The sequence below is a fragment of the Neopsephotus bourkii genome, unplaced genomic scaffold, assembly GCF_033783945.1.
Source record: "Neopsephotus bourkii isolate Nb327-2 ecotype Australia unplaced genomic scaffold, CSIRO-AGI_Nbou_v1 NB_1574, whole genome shotgun sequence".
Classification (NCBI taxonomy): Eukaryota; Metazoa; Chordata; class Aves; order Psittaciformes; family Psittacidae; genus Neopsephotus; species Neopsephotus bourkii.
The window spans coordinates 7,847,538-7,864,769 of record NW_026902050.1 but is presented as its reverse complement, the minus strand read 5'-3'; the positions used below and the strand labels follow the sequence as shown (position 1 = coordinate 7,864,769).

Below are 17,232 nucleotides of genomic sequence, written 5' to 3'. Positions count from 1 at the left end.
AAAAGCACGGTTTCTGATGGCAGGATCAAATGCAGCTGCTGCAGTGTCTGCAAAGGGGTTAACAGATCCACCAAATACTTGGCTGATCCTGGGAAACTGAGGCCCCATCCTGTAGGCACAGCTCCCATTGACGTCGGTTAGTGAGGTTTTTAATCTTAAAGACTCCCAGATAGCTCTAAGGTTTGAATTTTAAAAGGCTCTTGTAATAACTGGCTTCTTCAGCAGTCAAGTTTCTTGGTTAATCAGTACTCATTTCCTAGCAGGTTTTCACGGACCCCAGCAACCTTCAGAGGCATATTCGTTCCCAGCATGTTGGGGCTCGTGCTCATGCTTGTCCAGAGTGTGGTAAAACCTTTGCCACTTCTTCAGGCCTCAAACAGCATAAACACATCCACAGCAGTGTCAAACCTTTTATATGTAAGTCTTCAACTAAACGTCTTTGGTTAAGTTAATGTCTCTTGTCATAAAGCAGTGTAATCTGGAAGCAGGAGGTTGTGTTGTGCTCCTTTCAAGTTTCTCACTGTTTTCACAGGGTCTGTGAGTTATTATATGAGTTCTGGGTAATTTGTAGTTCAATGCAGAGCATTATTTTCATATGGTTTTCCTTTTCAGACAGACACTGTATGCTGTATAAACGCACCTGTTGTCCTTGGGTTACTTTTTCCGTGCAAAGATGCAGAGAGCAAACGGGAAGTGAGATTCAGCAAGAAGGAGCCGTCCCAGTCTTGGTGGCTGCAGCCTTGTTGCTTTGCACTGTGCCAAGCTGGCTGCTCTGCCTCCTGCTCCTCTGCGGCAGCAGTGGTCCCAGTGCTGCACCCTGTCCTGCATCCAGCCCTGCTGTGCAGGGCAGGGTTAGTGCTGACACAAGGGAGGAGGTGGCAGTGCAGGGTCGTGGCACTGGTTGCCAGTACAGTTGGGACATGCTGTGAATTAGGAAAAGCCAGCAGTTCCTGGAAAGCAACTTTGCTTTTGGGGTTAATTTTTGAGCTACAAAGTCTCCACAGAAGATGCCATGACTTTTGCTTGAGTTGGAAAATAAACCTTAGAGGCAGTCGATTTCGGTCAGAGGAGCTTGCTGCCCTCCTGAGGCTCCTGTGCACACCCCAAATTTAAGTATCAAGTTGAGCTATTAGATCTTTGCCAACAGTTGCTCTAGCCATGAAACTTTCGTCATATGTGGGCCTGACTCTCTACTGGGCTGTAAATTGGATCCTCAAAGTTTCACGGGTTAGTTTTACTGCTGAGCCAGATCCTACTAGGTAACAGTGCAGGTTGCTTTCCCTCCCTTTCACCAAGGAAGCAGAGGCAGAAAATTTAGGAATATTGTTCTTGGTCTTTTCAGACACCTGCTATAGCTTGAAAGGTACATTGTGACCACCTCCTGTGCTTGTCTGTTAAACTTCATCTTCTGCTGCTCTCACCAATAATTTACCAAAATGTCAACACCACACCTGAACGAAGTGTCAGCTGCACACTAAGATAATTCCTCAAGAAGAGTACTGGCTTGAAAGACTCATTTGTGTGAAATCTGTATGCCTGACATTGGGTTAGATAATAACTTTAGTTTGGGCTTCATCAATGAGAAAATGTATAACTAGATCCAGTAATGAATATCACTAATAATTTTTAAACCTGATTACAGCTTAAGTAATTACACTTAAAGATTATAATTATTAGAGAACAGTAACTTCTGGCTAGGTAGGGAGACTTGAAATGGTCCTGTTGCAGTGCCCTACATAAAAGTCTGTAAGTGGCACCTCTTATAAATGAAATAATCTCTCAAATGCTCTTTGTAACTATTTATTCTGATAAATCAAACGAGCAACCAAGATTCTTCATATGTACAGTGTGAGGGATGAAAACCCATTGAGCAACCTATGAGTAACAGCCATGTAGTTGCAGAACAAAAGGGTTTGGAGGCCACATGTTTGGTAGGCTTTGCTGAGCGATGGGAGGGAGGTAGGGTCACCTAAAGGAGATATCTGTTTTCCACCAGAAGGCCACACACCATGATTTACTTGTACCAGTCTGTTTATGGCAACTGTCTCTTATTACAGTACACCACCCAAGCTTGAGTGAAAACTCACCAACACTAAGGTAATTACTCACTGCCAGAATCTCCAGCCTCTCCAAATAGGAACCACATGCCATAATAGATTGAACATATTCAAAATAGTACAGTAATTTTTTTAATAAGCAGAAAATATGCAAACTAATTGCTGGCTAATTTGGGGTCTAGAGAGAATTGCGGTACAGAGTGTGAGTAGGCATGAGATGAATTTTTGCAATTTGGGAGCCAGATTGGGAGTTTGTGTTAAACTTGGGGTTTGTAGATCAATAAAACCTGCAACAGAAGAAGCTTCCATTAGAAATTAGTCACTTAAAAGTATGGCACTGAGATTTAAAGGGTGTAATAAGTTGTAATAGGAGAAGTCAAACCCAGCTTCTGTTGCTTAGGTATGTGGAAGCAATTAAGGTTGATAACCATCCACATCTACTAAAGTCTAAGCAAAACTTTACTTGGAAATAAGTCATGTGAAGGAAAAGAGGTAGATCTTATAGCACAAATTTATCTGATGAGTCCTGACTCCTGGGAATATCCACAGAGGTTGAGGTGGCGCAATTGATTTAGACAGAGTCTCTGCAATTCACTGGTGCCATGTTGCATCCTTGCTTCAGGCAGCAGTTCCCAAGAGAAGACTACTCTGGGGAGTAAGGGCTTCAGGCCTGGGCCTAAAATTTCTTTGCCAGCCTTGAAAGCCCATGGGTTGAATAGACTGCTTGTTAAGTGCAAGAGGCAAGTTGAGCAAGTAGCGCCTCATTAAATAACTGTAAATAACTTTTATGCTCAAAAAGTTAGTCTTTCGTACAATTGGTAACTGAGATTATAATAATAAATATTTACATATTGTAACAGTATCCCCATTATTGTTTTGATTTAGTTTTAAAATTAGGATAAAATGTATTTAGTCAAATGATAAATTTGCATCTCCTTTACTAGTTTGTAAGAATATCTTTCAATTGTGTGCATTTTGCTTTTCTCCAGGGTAAAACATTTCTTGGTTCTGTTGATTTTTGAGCATGTTAATGGAGAATAATTATTTAATAATGTACGAATGTTTTTTAAAGGAGAACTTTCCAAACTTCAGGAAGACCAAATCTGTGGCATTACAACCCTTTTGCCAGTCTAGCCTACTTGAGTGAAGTGTTGTATGTAATACACTCATGTGGATAAGAAGCAGGCCCTCACACAACCTGTTGGAAGATCAGAAGTTAACAAAACATGATTTGTTTTGAATTCTATATTAGCCTAACCTTGTAAATGTATGCATTGGAGATTTTCTTTCTCTTCAAAAGTATATATGGTTGATGCTCTGCTGCTTATATGTTAGGCATAACTCTATCAGTGTTTATTGGTAGAGTTATCCTGCTTTACACAATGAAAGGAGTTGACCCGTAATGTCCATGATGAAGCTTGTGCAAACATGGATATGTCACTCTGAGTTACCCTTCTGGTCACTTTGGTTTTGGTTTCTGTGATCAACATGATGGGATCAGGGGTGATTTTTGTGTAAGACCTCAACAGTGAAGGTAAGGGGCCTGATTCTGTACTGTGAAGTATGGAGGTGACTTTCATTTGGGGGAGCAGAAACCTTGCACCTACAATTAGGCTAAAAAAGGAGAAAATGCAAAAAACTGCAACAAACAAATGACAAATAGTTTTATATTAAATTAAAAAAAATAGTTCTGTGTTAAATGGGCAAATAAGACATTAAAAAAAAAAAAAAAAAAAGGAAACAGAAAGTACTTATCCGGAGAAAACCAAGCATTTACAAAGAATTAGAATAATCCTATCTTCTCTTCTCTTCTCTTCTCTTCTCTTCTCTTCTCTTCTCTTCTCTTCTCTTCTCTTCTCTTCTCTTCTCTTCTCTTCTTCTCTCTTCTCTTCTCTTCTCTTCTCTTCTCTTCTCTTCTCTTCTCTTCTCTTCTCTTCTCTTCTCTTCTCTTCTCTTCTCTTCTCTTCTCTTCTCTCTCCTCTCCTCTCCTCTCCTCTCCTCTCCTCTCCTCTCCTCTCCTCTCCTCTCCTCTCCTCTCCTCTCCTCTCCTCTCCTCTCCTCTCCTCTCCTCTCCTCTCCTCTCCTCTCCTCTCCTCTCCTCTTTTTTCTCTTTATTCTTTTCCTTCATGTCTTTATTTTTTTCTTTATATTCCCTCTATTTTCTTTCTTTTTAATTTTATTTTTGTCTTTTTTCTTTATTGTCTTTCCTTGTGAATGAAGATTTCCAGCAGGAACAGTAACTGATATACAGCAACAAACATTCTTCCTGAATTACCGCATTGCAAATTTCCTGTGTTTGGGCCCAATTCTGCACTCTTTACCCCACGAATTGTCCCAGGGATGCCAAAGGGACATGAACAGGGAAAATGGGTAGATCAGGCAGGATCAGGCCTCAAACAATAGGAGCATTGTTGCTGAGATATGAAGCAGCCTGCTGAAGAGGTAAACAGTTAAGAGATGACAACAACTGGTCAAGTTTCTCAAGGGCAGAGATTTAGAGGAGCAGGAAGGTTAGTGTGGGCCCTGGTGCGAGTGGAAGCTAGAGGACGTGATTGCAGTTCATGGGAACCAAAAGTGCAGGATGGGATACATTCAATTCAGTTTCCTTTGCAGGCTTAAAATAGAGCCATTGTAAATTATGTCAGTCTGTCTCGAATCATGAAAATGATTGTTGAAAAGGCCTCAGAATACACAATGTGTATTGTTGAGTGGCTTTGATGTGTGAAAGATGAGAGCTTATGATATAACACAAATTAAATAAAAATAAAGTGGCCACATGCTTTTTCCTGGCTGGGAAAAAAAAAAAAAAAAAAGAAGGAAAGATTTATTGCAGAGGGATAACACAGCTTACCAATAATGCTGTTGCTTTGTTTTTAAACTGTTAGAAAGAAGGTAGGGCAGAGGTATGGACAAATATTAACATAATGAAGAGACAAGAAATAGCGCAGCCTTAGGACTTGCCTGATGCCCTTTCTCATTCCAGGAATGCCAAAAGGGAGCACTGGGAAGCTGAGTGTTATCCTCTTCCAAACCACATTTTAACTTACAGACTTACAAGGTGGTTGTTGCCCCAGTTTGCTCCCTAAGGTCTTTATCAGCCAAAAAGTTAGGGACCTGTAAAATCTCATTTGTTTGAGTGATCTGATTCACTCTTCATAGCGTCTCATCACCACTGGGACTACTTTCTGCATCCTGCTACTAAAAATGATTGCTGGAAGCTATGCTCTGATCTGCCAAATGTTGCAGGTTAGATCAGGCCCATGAGCTTGAAGTAGATCTTCTCACATGTGTGGATTCAGGCTTTCTCCAAGTGCTGCTTTTGTGAGGCTGCAGCTATTCTCATCCCAGAGGAGTTTGAAAGGAAACCATTGAGCTGTTTTGAGCATCACACATACAAATAAATGCAGCTGCATTCTTAAATGAATTGTTGTCAAAACAGAGTGGATTTTTTTCATGTGCAAGAGACAAATAAGCAGCATTAAGACAAGTAAAATTATAAAAATGTGGAATTTAGAGTTACAGCACCCCAGGCACCTGTAGGGACTGTATGAATTCTACGAATAGAAGTGCCTTGGACATGCGAGTTATTCTAGCCTAGACTTTCATGAGATTAAATTCTTAATTGTAAATGAAAAAAAAAATACTGTTTGTTAATAAGGTTATGCACTTGAAAGTGTCTGGTTGTCTCCTCCTTCACTTTTGTATCTTTATGGTCTTGCAGACTGAATGCTCTGTGAGTCAGCTCTGTCCATCTATCTCCTGTCTGGTCCTCCAATTATTTATTTTAGTGACTAACTTTCCACTTGGTAATAGTGATCTAAATGGATGTCATTTGAAGACACAAGTGCTCGCTGATGCAAGAGCACTGTGGGTTCATGCAGTGTTACAGCACTGAGTTATGGGTCTTGGCGTGGCTCTGGATGCTAATGCAAGATGGAATAACGTTACCAAATATGCAACACTTGCAATACAAAGACCAAATAAGGAAACTTTGTCTTTTAGTGATCTCATACCTTTTCTGGTTTGTTGGAGTGGGTTTTGGTGCTGTCTTTAGACGTTTGTCTGCTTGGATGCCTTGCCTTGGAAGGGTACAGTAGCTTTTTGTACATTTTTGCACCCTGACTTCTCCTTACGGCTTCCTAATTGACATTTGATGGGTAAAAAAATGGTGTTGTTTGCAAAATTTTGAGAGTGGGGGTAATTACCATAAAGCCTGAGATGTGTTGTTGTTGTTGTTTACATACAGGTGAGGTCTGCCATAAGTCCTATACTCAGTTTTCAAACCTTTGTCGTCATAAGCGCATGCATGCTGATTGCAGAACCCAGATCAAGTGCAAAGACTGTGGACAAATGTTCAGCACTACGTCTTCCTTAAATAAACACAGGAGATTTTGTGAGGGCAAGAACCATTTTGCAGCAGGAGGATTTTTTGGCCAAGGCATTTCACTTCCTGGAACCCCAGCTATGGATAAAACGTCCATGGTTAATATGAATCATGCAAATCCGGGCCTTGCTGACTATTTTGGAGCCAATAGGCATCCTGCTGGTCTTACCTTTCCAACAGCTCCTGGATTTTCTTTTAGCTTCCCTGGTCTGTTTCCTTCAGGCTTGTACCACAGGCCACCTTTGCTACCTACTAGTTCTCCTGTTAAAGGACTACCAAGCGCAGATCAGACAAACAAAAGTCAAAGTCCCCTCATGACAAATCCTCAGATACTGCCAGCTACGCAGGATATTTTGAAGGCCCTAAATAAGCAACCATCAGTAGGGGAGAATAAGCCAGTGGAGCTTCAACCAGAGAGGTCCTCTGAAGAGAGGCCACATGAGAAACTCAGTGACCAGTCAGAGAGTAGTGACCTTGACCTTGACGATGTCAGTACCCCCAGTGGCAGTGACCTGGAAACCACCTCGGGCTCTGATCTGGAAAGTGACATTGAAAGTGAGAAAGAGAAATTTAAAGAAAATGGTAAAATGTTCAAAGAAAAAGTAAGCTCTCTGCAGAGCCTGGCTTCAATAAATAATAAGAAAGACCACAGCAATCATTCCATTTTCTCACCATCCTTAGAGGAGCAGACTGCGGTGTCAGGAGCGGTGAATGATTCTATAAAGGCTATTGCTTCTATTGCTGAAAAGTACTTTGGTTCAACAGGACTTGTGGGGCTGCAAGACAAAAAAGTCGGAGCCTTACCTTACCCTTCCATGTTTCCCCTCCCATTTTTTCCAGCATTCTCTCAATCAATGTATCCATTTCCTGATAGAGACTTGAGACCGTTACCCTTGAAAGTGGAGCCCCAATCACCCAGTGAAATAAAGAAGATCCCAAAGGGAAGCTCTGAGTCTCCCTTTGACCTCACCATAAAGCGTAAGGAAGAGAAGCCACTTACTCCTATACCCTCAAAGCCAACAGCCCCCTCTGTGGCAAACCAGGACCAGCCTCTAGATCTCAGCATGGGCAGCAGAAGTCGAGCCAGTATCACAAAACAAGCTGAGCCTCGGAAAAACCACGTCTTTGGAGAAAAGAAAGGAGGCGACCTTGAGCAAAGGAAAGCTTCAGAGTCCTCCTTGCAGCATGCCAGGCCAACCCCATTCTTTATGGATCCCATTTACAGGTAATGCACTACCTGCTGCCTTTCAGCATCCTTTGGTACAGGCAGCTTGGTCTGCCATGGCCACCTGCCCATGGGTGGAGAATGATCCTGTTCCCCTTCTGCTGTCCCTGGAAGCATCATCCCGCCACCAGGAAATGGGGTGGCCCAGGCTGCCTGCTGACCTGTGCACCCACCTCAAATCTGAGCTGTTCAGAGCAAACCCTGGGTTTGATAACGCCACATTTAGCAAGTCTTCATGACTGCACTTGTTGCTGGGAGTCAGTAGCTTGACATGCAGAAAATGAATATATTCCCTTACCCATAAACTAATTAGCATCCATGTTGAATATTTGTATGTTTATTGTGTATTTGACATCACTGGTTTGTCCCAAATTCATTTTCTTCCTCAGTGCTGCTCACTTACCTCGGCTGCCCTCTGCCTTTGCATGCAGTGCATCTCACCAGGGTGCTGGTTGTACATCACCTTTCTAGTTCCTACTGAATTAAATAGGAGTACAGCAAAAAAAGTATTTATCCTAGGATGTATAAAAAGTATGGAAATGAGAGTGATTTCTGCCCTTTTTTACCATTATTTCAACAATGGGTTGAAATGGCATGTTGTGAATATAATTGGAGATACAGCATCCTTGTGTGTACAAAGTGTAACCAATGGGCTAGTTAATCTGATCCACTTTATGAAATCAATGGGAGCCTTGTTGTTTCCTTCAAAGGGTGCACAAGCAGACACTGTTAGTGAGCTGAGGTTTTAAAAAAAAAGTGGTAAAATCCTGATCTCTTAGTGTTTCCCAGTAGTGATGAGATGGTCTCACTGGGATCTGGATTTCACCTGCGTCCTGTGTACGTCATCTACTCTTTGACCTTCGCCATTCTGCTCGTATATCTGTAACCAGCCAAAGTCATTAATCTAAGTCAGTTAGAGAAATATTAGCCATAAAAATATTTGTCTGTAATATAAATGACTGATTTTACAGCCTATTGTTAAAAATTGTTACAAAAAATTGCTGCCATGTAAATGCTGTTAATTTATTACTTTATCTGAAAAAGAAGTGCTGTGGGCAAAGTTTTTGAGGAAAGCTTTCACATAAGACAACAGGTATGCATTATGAAGAAACAGGATATGGTGCTATTTACTGAGATGGTTTTATTCATGCTAGATTGATATCTGTAGTAGACCATAGGTTTTTGTTGCGCCATATTAATTTTAAATGCCTGAAGCAGTGGAAATAATGATCCGTGTTTTATGGTCCTGCATTGCAAACTAATGAAATCTGTACAAATTCTGGCAGTAGCACAAGGCAAATTGTTACCAAGGCTTTTTCCTTTGCTGTGATTTACATCTATGTATGGACAGCAGAATCTGTCCCTTAAAACATATACATCAGTAACAGAAAAAGCAAAAACCTCAAATTTCCACACTCTGAATTATCTGCTCTGTGTTTCACTGCCTAAATGCCCACATGAGTTGATCACAGTCTTTGTTCCTGGCATATGGTATTCAGTGTGTTCCTACAAGCCTGCCTTTCCCCGCTTGTGCACAGCCATGCACAAGGAGACGTTTCCAGGATGGTGACTGTGATGTCTTGCATAGACAGACAAGAAGGGGCCCATTGCTCAAGGGTCCCTGTTACCTTGAATTCCTCTCCTCTGAGTTGCCTTATTTCTTTATAAAAGTGCTCAGTAGTTAGTCACTGGTTCCTGTTATAATTATTAAACAGTCTTTTGAAATGGGATTATTTCCTCTGTAAATGGTATAATCTTCCTTTAATGGCAATTCACAGCCCCTGCCTGAGGTAATGAGTTGTATGTGGGAATCAAGAGTTGACTATACTTCCTTATCTTTTACCATTATCTCTGAGAAAAAAAAACACACTTGATGTATAATTGACTATTTTAAACATGAGTAGCTGGATGATTATTAATATCTGAGACTGATTCATCACATGCAAATCTAATTTTAATATTTACAGAGTAGAAAAAAGAAAGCTAACGGACCCACTGGAAGCTTTGAAAGAGAAATACTTGAGACCTTCCCCGGGCTTCTTGTTTCATCCACAAGTAAGTATTTTGGGAATTTAGATGTTGTAAACAAGCCTGTTGATGCTTCAAAGCAGGTGCTGAGAAATGAATGCAGTCTTAGTCATTTTTGGATTTCCTAAAACACATAGCTTTTGCTGTACCATTGTGGTGGAAAAGCGTAAGCATTGTTCTGAGCTTCTTGATGTTTTGCAGATGAAACAACATGTTTTGATTATAGAGGAAGCCAGATTCCAACTACATGTATGGTTTAGAACTGTGTTCCTCCAAACCATAGCGTAGCTAGCAACACTTGCAGCTACCTGTGTCTTCTTCAGCACTCTCCCATGCTCTGGCCTGTTGTGGCAGAGTCTGTTGATTACAAGGAGGTAAAATAGATTCAAAGTTGGGCCAACAAAGCTGAAAATCCTAGTGGTCAATATTTAAGAATTCCAGAAAAGATATAAAAACTTCTACCCAGTGCTTTTAAGTCTCATAATGCAAATGCTTCATCTTTTTTTTTTTTGGTAGCCATTGTGGGCAATAGTATGTGCAATTTCTCTGTAGGATCCCTGCTCTTCCGCATCTGAAGACATGCTATCTGAGAGGGCTGCTGTCTTGTTCATAGGTCATAATCCTGCTGCTTATTTGCTGAAAAACAAACATTTAGGAGGGTGTACCTAAAATGGTGCAACAACTGCAATGTGTATATAATACAAAAAGGACTTCCATGTAAACTATATGTTGCTTTTCTTCAACAGCACCAAACCCTTATTTTGGCTTCCTCTTCCTTACTCAAGGAGATATTGCTAAATATTTGGGTTAAATCTTATGCCTGAAATAAAATTATATTTGCAGATTTGAACCCCTTGCTGAGTATGGGCTGATTCATCCTAACAAGTACCCCCCCATCTATGTTGCATTTTAAGCACACACTCAGGAGCTGATGTTTCTGGTTCAGCTTCCTCTGAATTCCTGAACAAACCATTCCAATAATCTACCATCACTTGCCTTTTTTTGTATTTTTTAATGAAGTCAACAGTTGTTATGTACTGTATAGAATAGATTCTGGAACATAGGACTTCTGAGGAAGTGGGAAGAGTAGCTGATGGCATATATAGTTGCAAGATGCACAAACATAATGTTATTGCATTAGTAGAGACTGAAGAACACCCCCCCCCCCAATTACAGTTCCAATGCCTGAAGAAAGTCACAGATTTAGCAAGTATTAAAATCAGTAGAATTTATGTACAGGATTTAACAGGAGCTCAGCACCTCTTGCTGAGTTACCGTATTTGCCCAAGTTGCAAAGCAGCAAGTAAAAATCCCATTTTGTGGCAGATATTACTGATGCACAAATACACAGACAGGAGCTACATCTTCTTGGTGTTCCCTGGTGTAAAACCAGGCTGGTTCCTCTTCTGGTGAGTGATTCTATTAGAACAGTGAAGGGGCTGCAAATTAATAGTAAATTATTGAAATGAAGGCATTTTAGATACTGTATTCATGGAAGAAATAGTATTATTTTGCTTTGTGATAGCTAGCTTTTCAGGAGGTGTAAACTGATTTTTGTTTAGTGAAGTTGGATTCAGGGGGCTCTGAAGGTTTTGTCTCAAGTCCATCTGATGATGATGGTAGGTAGCATGATTGGTGAGTTGGAAAGGAGGCTGCTTGGGTAAAATGCACCCTTAGGAAATGAATGGTGAGTGGGGAAACAGCTGGATACTCTTCTGTGTAGCATTGTATGACTGAGTTACACAGGGAACTGGAGGAGGGTTAATAGGAGTTAGGTGAGGATACTGTAAGTGAGCAGGTGAAATGGAGACATTGGGCATTTTACCATTAGCGGACAGGATGCTGGGATTTCACCCTTCATGTTTATTTCACGGAGTTGGTGAAATCTATTGTTGGTGCCTGCGGAAGGTCCCAGCTTGGTCATCAAGTCTTTCAGTGTGAGCAGGAGGTGACAGATGCCACCTCTCTCCTGCAGTGCCAGCTGAGGTGGGGCAGAGCCAGCACCCTCTGGCAGGAGGGAGGGCTGGTTGTGCGCCCACATGGCTGAGCCCATTTCTCCACATTTCTTGTTGTGCAATAGAAAAAAAATTCTATGATAAAGACTGTCTTTCATTTTATCACCTGCCTAGCTGCTAGAGATGTCTTTGACTTGGGGTGAGATGCATGGATACAAAGGTCATGAGTGTAATATGTGCTCTTAATACATTGTAAAAGAAAACTAAACCACCATCACATTCTGTGAAAAAGGTAATGCCAAAATCTTCTTTCTTGCAGACTTTAATAGAAAGGAATCTCTTGTTTGGGAAGGCAGAATTTGGCTTGGTATTTATAGAGAACTGGGGAACAGCTTGCAGAAAAGCTGTTTTTCCTTTATAGTCCTGTTCACCCCTGTAAAAGTACAGGTGTGCAGTGTACTGCAAGTTTTCATTTTCTGCTGGCACGATTAAGCTGTAAAATATGAGCAAAATTATTGTTTGTGTCCTAACAAGTTTGTGTTTCTGTGGTTAAATTTATTTCTGAAACTTGCCATCTGCTCAAGCAAGGTTGTTTGGTTGTGTTTTTTTTTTTCTTTTTTTTTTAACTGGATAATATGACAGCTAACAGATACATCTTTAAAATAGTTTTCTGAAGTAGAGATTCATGACATAAACTCTCCAGTCCTTACCCGGTCCCTGCTTCGGCAAAATTCCTCCCAGTGGTAGTGGCCTGAAAGCTATGAAAATAAGATAATTTAATGTTGTTTCACAATAATTTGCCATTGCAGTGATTACACTTTTAGGGAAACAATATGCCAATGTAAGAAATCATTCAGACTAACACTTTTACCGGTATCTTTAAATAAAATCTTAATTAGTAGATTGATTGCAATGAGGGTTCCAATGCAGGAATAATGTGTTGTTTTTGTTTCAATTTTGCTCCCAGTTCCAATTGCCTGATCAAAGAATTTGGGTAAGTTAATGGCTTATATTTTTGATTTAATCATTGTGAAATAAATTGCATAAGAAAAATAAAATATGAAAGATAACTTACCACTCAATTATGGAGCATGCCACACTTTCCTACAGAGTGTTGTAGCTGTACCAGATAAATATCCTCTTATGTCAAATTGGCTTTATTTTTACCTACCTAATCCTGCTGGTTTTATTTGGCGAAGGCAATGGGAGCTTTACCTGAGTGAGGGTTTCAAAATGCAGTCTTTGTTTATATTTAACTGAAATTGTTCCAAGCCTTTGGAACAATTTAAAAATCTCTGTTTCCTTCAGAGATCGCAGTGAAATTTTCAGGCTGAAGTCTCGATAGATTGCAGTAGTTATAAACACAATGTTTGCTTGAGACATTCACATTTCTGTCTCGCATCAGCTTCAGTGGGAGTTAGTCACTTTAATAGCACTGAAGTTTTGAGCTTAACTGACCCCATTTATTTTACATGGTTTTGGGTCAGATTTGTCCTGTGTGTATACTTACATCATCACCCTTATGCAAACAGGAATTGTACTAAAAAAGTATTATTGGATAAATTTGAGCCTCCTCTTCTATTTTCGCAAAGTGTTATTTTTAATACTTTTAAATTGTTCATGAAAAAAAAGATCCACAGCAACTGCTTTTGCAGATGCAACTCAAATAACACCGTGTTTTGCTTTTACATTGCTGGCTCCTCAGCTGCAGCACTGAACCCATAAATACTTGTCCCAGATTTTTCCCAGCCTTCGGGCTTCAGAGGGGAGAGCTGGAGCCAGTGGCTGTAGCTCAGGTCCTGACTCACTCTCACTCTCCACTTGCAGTGTGACGTGGACTAATTTCACAAGACAAAGCCAAGATTTCTCAAAATGAGGTCTGAGATCCTCATGTACTCCTTCCCACGTGTGTCTCTATGGGGCTAGTGCAGGAGTTCTCAAAGGTGCTGCCCCTGCATATTGGCACTTACCCCTTCCTACTGTCATCTGTGTGCCATCCAAAAGCAGTGATGGACCTTTGCTTTGTGCACACATGGCTTTTAATCACATTTTCTTCCTGTAAGGCAATGGTTTATGCAGCTGCATTAAGATGCGCTAGAATCCTGAGATAAAAGCAGCTAGGCAAGCACCAAAGGACTCCTCCAATCACCATAGATGCTGAATGAGCTCAACAGGTAGGAGGGAGGGTTAGATACCAGACTTAGAGAGCACAAAAGGTCAATCTCAAACATTTTCTTTGCAGCAGAGGGAATCCAGTGCAGCACACGAAAGTATCACTGTAGGATTTGTGATTTGGCCTCGGTACCCTGAATCCCCAGAAAAGTGTCTGTGTTTAGGCATACTTGGCAAATTGAAAACTCCAGTGCAGTCTTTTTCTTCTGTCTGCTTTCTTTGACATTGGCTTGGTCCTCAAATTTCCATCATCCTGCTTTTTTTTTGCAAGTGCATGTCTCCTGGCTATGCTAGTGCTTCAAGCAGCTGCAGCAGGAATAGGTATTTAAAATACAAAGTGCCTAGAGCAGGATGCTGATTCATGGATAAATCTTCATCTTGAGGGATTTGAACACATCATGTAAGCCTTTCTATCTCAATATGGCAGTTGCATGTGCCATATATTTCAAGATTATTTCATATTGTTTTTAACTGTTTGGCAGGAACCCTATAGTGCAAATCAATGGCAACACCCTCTCTTGAATAGATCATGATTTATTTAGTCTGTAAACTCTTTCATCTCCTTCTGGTCTCATCATGAAAAGGTTGCTATAAAGTGGTTCCGTAATTAGAGTCATGCTTTATTTGCAATAGCTTTGTGGAGAATCATTGTAAATAATTAAAACAATTTTACAAATAAATTAAAAGAAATTTGGTGAGTGCATTAACAAAGATTTTATTTTACTGGTTTTATTTTAGGACACAGTCCATTCTGTTAGGTCAGCTAAATCCCCACCAACTGCATGAATACAAATAGAGTTATTCTGGAACCATAGTGCAGATCAGCAGGAGTTTCTCCACACTGCACATCAGCCACGTGTGATAGGTCTCTTGAATGTGAATATAGCTCAGCCAAGTTCCATGGCTGGAAGTCCAAATACACACAGTTTCAAGAAAACAAATCTGCAAGTCGTAGTTCTTCAAGAAAGCATTATAACTTGCACTGGTGAGGAAGAAATCCTGAACTTCAGCGGGTGGGTTTTCAAGATTTCTTTAAATAACACTAGTAAAAATAGAAGGCAAACATTTGAGCAGGTTTTTTTTTTCCCATGAGTTACAGCCATAAAGTCAGTTGGTTTTGCGATAATAGCAATGAAGGAGTTGCGTTTGTAAAACATGAGGTCATGTAATTCATGACATTGTCTGCTAGATCATTTCATATCATCAGGTTATTCTTAAAAACCACCAACAACAAACCTTTGCTTTATTTATGCTGCTTTTTCTTCTGTTGGTTAATAAATTTTAAGACAAATGTTCAAGGCCCCTGCTGATGATATCTTGCCCGTTGTAATGTTTATAAATACTTGTTTTAGCCGATTATGGTAATGTCTGCATTTTTGAGTCGGAGCTGGGGAATTGCGACTGCATATTAGTTTGCGTCAGTAGGAGGTTAATAGCCTCTCAGGGAGCTGGAGGGAGGTGGGGGAAAGCTGCTTCCTTTTCCAGACATCTGGACACAGATAGAATCAACAACTCTTATATATGTAAATCAAAAGTTGCTGTTCTATATAAAATACTGTCATTCACTGATCTCAGATTAGGAGCAGACATGACTTGTCCATAAGGCAATAGTTGTATGTAAAGCATGTAATAGGATCTTCTCACTCTCCTGACTCCTCAGAGAGTTTTCATGGAGATGGCAATTATACTAATCCCATCCTTGGGGTCAAGAAGTGCCTTCCTCCCCAGCTCCATTCAAGGATCGCTGCAGGCCTTGGGCACTCAGCTGGTGTGCAGAACCCTCCTGAAAGCCCAGCAGCTTCAGCCACACACCTGCCTCCGTGGTGGTCTCTAGGACCATCCCTGGAGAAATGAGGTGTCCACAAGCACTCACCTAACTTCTTGGGACAGATGCTATCCCTAACAGCTTGCTCCAGAAGTTTAGTGGATTGCTGATTCATAGCATCTCTATGGTCAATGCAGTTCCTATGGAGGCAAGACTTGCTTTATCATCAGCAATAATGGTATTTTGAAGGAATAAGAGTTGCTTTGGTTGTGTTTCAGCTGAAAGAGGGAGTTTCATTGATGAAAAGGGGAAATCATCTTCTGGGTTAATAATTCTCCAATTCTCCAATCTGGGTTAATAATTCTCCAAGATTGTTCTTCTGTTGTTTGTTGGTTATAATTATTTGTTGGTTAATAATTATTAACCCTGTCCAAAAAAAAAAAATTCACAAAACAACAAACAACACAACAACAGTCTTGGAGAAAAAAAGCTAAGAATAAATTTGTGTTATTTACCATCATTGACAGTTATCAGTGAGTCCAACTTGTGGTGGCGTCACTGTGCTCTGAACACTGGCGTATGTCTGTAAATGATGTAGGAAGAAGGGTGAATAGGCAAAGAGTTTGAGAAGAGTATTTTATTGAGAATAGCTAAATCCAAAGCTAACTATGAAGGTTTTGCAAAAGATTCGTAGAAAGCTGAGTCACCAGGGATTAAAACAGCAGTAAAACTCAATGTCAGTATTACTGAGGGGAAAGTGTGACTCTTAAAACTCATGTCATTCAAGAAAAAATACTCAAGTTGATAGTTTTATGAAAAATAACAACTGAGTGCTTAGCAGAAATGGATTGAAAACATTATTATGTTATACTGCCTTCAGGTCTTGAATACAGCTGAAGACCCTCTCAAAAAGGAGAAAGTAGAATTAGAAAAGACAGAAAAGTGCAACAATGATGATCAGAGGTAGGGAACAGATTCCATACAAAAAGAGACTAAGTACATTTTGAATTATTTTTTTTTTCTTGGAAAAGAGATGCCCGAGGGAGCTGTGTCCCAGCTCTAAGACACCGTGAATGGTGAGCAGAAATGGTTATTCATTACTTTCAACAATACCAAAAACCAAAATGAGGGGCACCCAGCTGAATTATCAGGCAAATGGGTTCGAAGAAACAAAAGCCAGTGTCTTTTCATATGCACCTAATTAAATTGGCAAACTCTCCTTGACAAAAATATAAATGGATTCAAAAAGGGTTTCACCAGATGAATGGGAGCAGCAGCCACCAATGAACATTCGACACCATAATCAAGATCCAAGCCCCAATTAAGGCTCTTTCACCTCTCACTGCTGGTGTGTGACAGAAGACACTGGAGTGAAGGTTTGTCCCTTGCCTGCCCTCCTGCACATCCCCTGGGGCCACTGCTTGAAACCAGGATATAAGCTTCCCAAAAATGTGTGTTGCAGGTTTATAATTCCTGCTGGGTTTTGGTGCTAAAGTTAGTCCTCAGTGCGACAAACCCCAGATTTCACATTACTCAGTTAAGATTTTGCAGGTAGACTGATGAGCAGGGGCTGTCTACCTGCATATAAAGAGCTTGTGGTCTGGGCTGGCAGGATTTTGTGGGCTGTAACAAGCCCATGCAGCCCA

General features: G+C 40.5%; 1 protein-coding gene across 10 annotated transcripts in view; it reads left to right on the top strand.

Annotated features, from left to right (window-relative positions):
* Positions 1 to 17,232, top strand: part of MECOM (MDS1 and EVI1 complex locus) — a 192,927-nt gene that overhangs the window by 161,909 nt on the left and 13,786 nt on the right. For 3 of the 10 annotated variants that reach the window (XM_061371701.1, XM_061371696.1, XM_061371697.1), the window contains exons 6-9: positions 261 to 417; positions 6,304 to 7,666; positions 9,634 to 9,721; positions 12,617 to 12,643. In XM_061371701.1, coding sequence (XP_061227685.1) covers positions 261 to 417; positions 6,304 to 7,666; positions 9,634 to 9,721; positions 12,617 to 12,643 — 1,635 coding nt within the window. The remainder of the gene's footprint in view (positions 1 to 260; positions 418 to 6,303; positions 7,667 to 9,633; positions 9,722 to 12,616; positions 12,644 to 17,232) is intronic. The other 7 variants (XM_061371702.1, XM_061371698.1, XM_061371706.1 and 4 more) reach the window with 4 other exon arrangements.